This window comes from Enhydra lutris, unplaced genomic scaffold (assembly GCF_002288905.1).
Source record: "Enhydra lutris kenyoni isolate GAN:26980312 unplaced genomic scaffold, ASM228890v2 scaffoldscaffold94, whole genome shotgun sequence".
NCBI lineage: Eukaryota > Metazoa > Chordata > Mammalia > Carnivora > Mustelidae > Enhydra > Enhydra lutris.
In genome coordinates, this window is record NW_019154178.1 from 2,291,380 (window position 1) to 2,297,687 (window position 6,308).

The window sequence follows — 6,308 nt, forward strand, 5'->3', positions numbered from 1 at the left end:
CCGGTTCCAAAAGCACACGATCCACTGACCCGGGATTGCTGGGCGGAGAGAGAAGAAGGCAAGAGGAGATTGGAAGCTAGAACCTTTTCCACAAGGTTATTCCCAGCCCTCTGCACTGACGGCGAAAGAAACATGCTTATTCTGGGTGTTGAAATGTTCTACATAAGGGGCTCCTGGGGGGCTCAGCCAGTTAAGCGTCTGATTCTTAGTTTCAGCTCAGGTCCTGATCTCGTGCGGGGCTCTGTGCTCAACAGGACTTGATCCCAGGACTCCTGGCATCATGACCTGAGCCAAAGGCAGATGGTTCACCGACTGAGCCACCCGGGGTGCCCAATAAAAAAATCTTTAGAGGGGCGCCTGGGTGGCTCAGTGGGTTAAGCCGCTGCCTTCGGCTCAGGTCATGATCTCAGAGTCCTGGGATCGAGCCCCACATCGGGCTCTCTGCTCTCTAGGGGAGCCTGCTTCCTCCTCTCTCTCTGCCTGCCTCTCTGCCTGCTTGTGATCTCTCTGTCAAATAAATAAATAAAATCTTAAAAAAAAAAAAGACTAAAAAAAAAATCTTTAGAAATATTCGATATGTTGATCTCGGGGGTTACTTCCATGGTGTGTACGCGTGTAAATATTACTGAGCTGTCCGTGTAAGATCTGTGCCCCCGTATGTAAATTGTGCCTCGACAGAAAGGTCTGAACACTGAGTGTGAACTCCATGGGAGCTTAGACTCCAGGGCAGACTGGAGACTGTGTTCCCACTCAGGGAGGTTAAGGACCTCCTTTCTCTTAAGAATTTACACTAAGAGGAGGCGGGACAAATAAGCTGACCTCTCTTCTGGAGAGCTTTTCAAAGTCCTTCTCAGAAATTCCCATTTTTCCTCCCAGGCACCGAAACCCCTCCTTGTTGTCAACCTGCCCTCTCTCCCACTGCTGTTCCAACCACACGCTCTGTCCTCCGCGGAGCCCCGCCATCCCCGGCCTCACACCAAATCCCTCCCAAGGTTTGAAGCTTGGGGACAGAAGGGACCCATTTCAACCTCCTCACCAACAGTGCCCCCACCCCGTCTCTTTTCCCTGGGGATGTCCATCCTGCTGGGATCCTGCTCCGACCCGGGCCCCTTTTCCGGTGGGGAGTGCCAGCCGGTCCTGCATCCCACATCCCCAGCTGCTGGCATTTTGTTGCCGTTGCCTACAGGATGAAGAAAGGGCCCCTGTTATCCAACAATAGGGGGAAAGACAGAGACAATGGGAAATTGTGCTTCCGATGGGGTGGGGCCAGAGAAGGAAAGGACAGACGGACAGACAGGGGGTTGGACAGAAGGGGCTGGGATTTCTAGAAGCCGCTGGAGGTCCGCTGGAAGTCTGGTTCCCAACTTGAGAGCCTCTCCCCGCAGGCGATGCGCACCCAGGTTCCGGAGGACAGAGGTGAGGGCTCTGTGGGATGAGGGGTGAGGCTGCTACTGCAACAGGCCCATGTGGAAACGCAGAGATGGCGGATCTTGACCACGGTCTGTGAGCTCATCCACAGTTCATCCTCACACACAGCGGCCCAACGTCTTCATACCCACCAGTCCATCTGCTCCTTCTCCGGGCGGAGAGCATCTAGAAGAAACGAGGCACCCCACCCTCCACATTCCTCCAGGTAATCCTTCCTGGATGCCTCCTTCATTCCAACCCTTCTGGGGGTCCCCAGCCCCGATCCCAAGCCCCACATCTTCCCCAGGCCCAGGACAGTGAGCCGTGCAGAGAAAGTGCCAGGTCACAGGCTGGACACTGGTCACCTAGCCTAGCTTAGTGGACTGGCAGATGGACAAGTTTTCGGCACCTTAGCTGCTCCTGGGAGCTCAGGGCAGAAGCACAAGGAGCAGCCCTGCCGATCAGGTGCCCAAGTCCCAGGGTTCGAAGGTGCCTGGACCTGCCAGGAGTCCTGCAACCCTTTCACTGGAACGTCTTCCTGGAGCAGGACAAAAAGCAGCCAGTCCCTGCCTCTCCCATCTCTGTGAAGAGACCGGCTTCTAACAGGTAGGCGCTGGGGGCTGTTGGTTCTCGAATTCTCTGCAAGGGCTACAAAGAGAGTATGTGTGGGCCTGCTTAGAAACACATAAATACAGACGAGCGGTTAAGGAGGAGCTTGAGCCTGCCGTCAAAACCAGCTTCAAACGCCAGCCCGCCATGCTCTTCCTGGCTGTGTGACCTCACTGCTCCCTACAATGTGTGCACCGTTGAACAGGTGTAAGAGGGGACCTATAATCATTCCCACCTAAATACAGGATACACGGGGCAAATGCTGGGGCAGTCTCACGCAGGTCTCCCGTGGGTTCCATCCCAGGTACTTCCCCTCCAGGCCCCGGGAAGCCCTCTGCACGCAGCCCCCAATTCTCCCTCGGCAAGCGCAAGTGGGGCCCGGCCCCCTGGCTTCCGGCTCTCCTTCCCAGAATGCTTAGCGGGGACTCATTCATTAACAAGCACACACATTGGGGCGCCTGGGTGGCTCAGTGGGTTAAGCCGCTGCCTTCGGCTCAGGTCATGATCTCAGGGTCCTGGGATGGAGCCCCGCATCGGGCTCTCAGCTCAGCAGGGAGCCTGCTTCCTCTCTCTCTCTGCCTGCTTTTCTGCCTGCTTGTGATCTCTCTCTGTCAAATAAATAAATAAATAATCTTAAAAAAAAAACAAGCACACACATTTATTTAGCACCTACTGTGTGCCAGAAACTGTCCTGGGTGCTGCAGATAATGTCTAACGCAAACATGGAACTTACTACATACTGGACACGATTTTAAGAATTCTAGCATGTTCCTTTGATGAGATAGACGGGGACTGCTATCAGCATATTTACTGCTGAGGACACCGAGGCAGAGAGAAGTAAGTAACTAAATAACTCGTTCGAAGTCATGCAATTAGCACTTGGAGGAATAGGGCTTAGAAAACGAGTACAGCCAGGCTAAAGGTGTCCTCAGTCCAATTTTTTTTTTTTTTAAATGGCCAAGTTGATAAAGGACAGATAACAAGGGGAAAAAATCAGGGCACCTGGCTGGCCGTCCATAGAGCCTGCGACTCTTGATTTCAGGGTCATGAGTTCGAGCCCCACACTGGGCAAGGAGCCTACTTAATAAAACAAAGAAAAGAAAAAGAAGGGGGAAAATCTACTACTGAAATAGCTGTTTTTGGAATTAGTGCTATAGCTTTTTAACCACTGGAAACCTCCCCGATACAGCCCACAGGTGCACAGGTATCACTTTCAAACCCACACTGCTAGCTCAGTCGCTAATAAAAGCACTTCCAAGAACGAGGGCCAGACCGGTGAAGGGGGGTGCCCAGGAGAGCAGGTCACAGTGCACTACAGTGTGGCCAGCGAGGGAAGAGGAAAGGTTTCCCAGAGGAGGTGAGGCCCACAGTGACGCCCAGGAGAAGGAAGTGAGAGCAAAGTCAGACTCTCTTGGAGCCAGAAGTCCAAGGTGTCTGGAACACAGTGCTGAGGGCACGGGAGGTGGGAGGCGATGTGGAAGGCACAGGGAGAGGCGGGATCCCAGAGGGCCCTGGTAGCTGAGGTTAGGAGCCCAGACCTTGTCCCTAGGGCAAAAAGAGCCACTGTGTTAAGCAGGAGAGTGACAAGATCACGTTTGGGCTGGCTCTGTTGGAGGACGGTGCTGGGAGAGGAGAGAGACTGCAGCGGCCATCTGGGTGGCCAGACTCAGGAAGTAGCACCTGGGAAGGGGAAGGGCAGGGAGGCCGTGGAGGCCTGGGGGAAGGGAGTTGGCCATTGTCCCTTCCCCCATCACCTTCCTTTTGCCCCCTTCAGCCCCCTGCTCTGTCCCCATGCTTTCCAGCTGGACAGTCCCCTCTGAGGGATCCCTGATGGATGGGATCATCCATCTCCAACTCTGCTCCCTCCTCCTATTCCTAGTCCCAAGAAATGTTTGTTTGTGTTCTTTGTGCCCTACAGACAGCGCTGGGCTGACTTGCCATCATGCCAGGTCTGCTCAGTCTCCCAACGCTTTGCCACTTCCTTCTCCCTTGGGCCTTCGCCATCCTCCACAAAGCCCTGGGGGACGCAGGTAAGACCTCAGCCCAGCCCAGAATTTGGGGACCGGTGGGGGAGAGGCTTCAGGTGTAGGGAAAGTGGATGAGGCAGCTGTTGGAGGCACCCAGGGAGGGCCATCGCTAAGTGTGGAATGGAGGAGAGGGTTGGAGGAGTCTGGGGTCTAGGGTCTGGATGGGCACTTGCGGTGGGGGTCAAAGGGTTCCTGCCACTGTGGCCCCCTCTGCTCAGCACCCCACCCTGGTCCCCACTACCTCCTGCCCCCCATCCACGAGGTCATTCACTCTCATCGTGGAGCCACGGCCACGCTGCCCTGCGTCCTGGGCACCCCGCCTCCCAGCTACAAGGTCCGCTGGAGCAAAGTGGAGCCCGGGGAGCTCCGGGAAACGCTGATCCTCATCACCAACGGCCTGCACGCCCGGGGCTACGGGCCCCTGGGGGGGCGTGCCAGGATGCGGAGGGGGCACCGGCTGGACGCCTCCCTAGTCATCGAGGGCGTGCGCCTGGAGGACGAGGGCAGGTACCGCTGTGAACTCATCAACGGCATCGAGGACGAGAGCGTGGCGCTGACGCTGCGCCTGGAGGGTGAGGCCCTTGGGTTCCCCGCTCCCTCCTCTTCTGCTGGGCTGTGGCCGCCCCAACTCGGGTCTCCCAGGACTCCCCCTGCCCGCCGCCGGGGTCCCCCAGCCCTCTCTCCTGTCCGCCGGCCCCCTCCAGGCTGTCCGCCTCTCCCCCCAGGAGTGGTGTTTCCGTACCAGCCCAGCCGGGGCCGGTACCAGTTTAATTACTACGAGGCGAAACAAGCGTGCGAGGAGCAGGACGGGCGTCTGGCCACCTACGCCCAGCTGTACCAGGGTGAGCGGCCGAGCCGGGCACCGCCCAGGCCTCTCCGGGATGTGCCCGGCCTCGCGGGGTCGAGTTCTGGTCCGGCTTCTGCTGGGACCCCTCTAACCCCCGACCCCATCTCCCCCTGCCCGCCAGCGTGGACCGAGGGCCTGGATTGGTGCAACGCGGGCTGGCTGCTCGAGGGCTCGGTGCGCTACCCGGTGCTCACGGCGCGCGCCCCGTGCGGCGGCCGGGGGCGGCCGGGGATCCGCAGCTACGGGCCCCGAGACCGGAAGCGCGACCGCTACGACGCCTTCTGCTTCACTTCGGTGACTGCAGGTGAGGGCGCGGGGAGGCAGGCGGGCGGCGGGGCGGGGATGAGAGCCCGCGCCCGCGGCTCGGAAGGGGTCGTGGGGACGGTCTGGAGAAGCCGGCGCGGAGCGAGATGCGCGCGGCCTGAGGGGACCCGGACTCGTCGTCGAGACCGCGCGTGGTGCCCCCAGTCCCCGCGCCCGCCAGGCTCCCCCCGCCCCCCGCACGCCTGCCGCGGGTGGTGATGCGCCCGGCTCCGCAGGCCACGTGTTCTTCGTGCCGGGGCGGCTGACGCTGTCCGAAGCGCACGCGGCGTGCCGGCGACGCGGGGCCACGGTGGCCAAGGTCGGGCACCTCTACGCCGCCTGGAAGTTCTCGGGGCTGGACCAGTGCGACGGCGGCTGGCTGGCGGATGGCAGCGTGCGCTTCCCCATCACGTCGCCGCGGCCGCGCTGCGGGGGCCTCCCCGACCCCGGCGTGCGCAGCTTTGGCTTCCCGCGAGCCCAGCAGGCGGCCTTCGGGACCTACTGCTACTCGGAGTAGGGCCGCCGCGGCCCGGGCGCGAGACCTCCCGCCGCCCGCGTTCCGCAGCCCACCACGGCCGGGGTTCCCGGGGTCCCGCCGGGCCGGGCATGGTGGAAGAGGTGGGAGCGCCCGGCGGGACCTCGGACGCGCGGATCCCGCGGAGCCGGCGGCCTTTCGAGCGCTCCCGCGGCCGCTGCTGGGGGCGCGCGGGCGCCCGGCGCGTTAAGCGACGGCTGTGTCCCCCAGCCCAGCAACCTGAGGACTTCTCGCGTCGAGGCGTGGGGCGGAGGCGGCCTGGGGCCCAGCCGGCCGACCTCGCGCCAAGGGACACGGCAGGAGGTGGGGCTCCTGCCTGTGCGGGCGAGCCTGCCGGACCGCGCGGGTTGCGGGGCAGGGGCCCCACCCGCGGAGGGGGGACTGCAGGCGCGGCCGCTGGAGAACGCGGGTGCTATTGCGCCGAGCCCCACGCGGGGCGCCCCGCGCCCGCCGAGACCGTGCGGCCGGACTCCCGCCGCGCGCCGCCCCCGCAGGCCTGCGGGCGGCCGAACCAACCGCTACGGCCCGCGAGGCCCAGCCGGTCTCCCGCCCCGTGCAGGAAACGCAAACCACCGCTCAG

At 61.4% G+C, this 6,308-nt stretch overlaps 1 protein-coding gene across 1 annotated transcript; it reads left to right on the plus strand.

Moving 5' to 3' along the window:
- Positions 1–1,612: 1,612 nt before the first annotated feature.
- Positions 1,613–5,710, plus strand: LOC111139046 (hyaluronan and proteoglycan link protein 2). Its single transcript, XM_022491160.1, has 7 exons — positions 1,613–1,633; positions 1,955–2,013; positions 3,935–4,046; positions 4,262–4,615; positions 4,769–4,885; positions 5,012–5,194; positions 5,430–5,710. Exons 3-7 carry the CDS (start codon positions 3,959–3,961, stop codon positions 5,708–5,710), a joined length of 1,023 nt encoding a protein of 340 aa, XP_022346868.1. The 5' UTR covers positions 1,613–1,633; positions 1,955–2,013; positions 3,935–3,958.
- Positions 5,711–6,308: the final 598 nt, after the last annotated feature.

Bases quoted from the DNA above. Each gene is read 5' to 3' on its own strand.
- LOC111139046 (XM_022491160.1), top strand. From the start codon at position 3,959: ATGCCAGGTCTGCTCAGTCTCCCAACGCTTTGCCACTTCCTTCTCCCT. The intron at 4,616-4,768 runs GTGAGGCCCTTG...CTCTCCCCCCAG, and splicing joins GCTGACGCTGCGCCTGGAGG to GAGTGGTGTTTCCGTACCAG. The intron at 4,886-5,011 runs GTGAGCGGCCGA...CCTGCCCGCCAG, and splicing joins CTACGCCCAGCTGTACCAGG to CGTGGACCGAGGGCCTGGAT.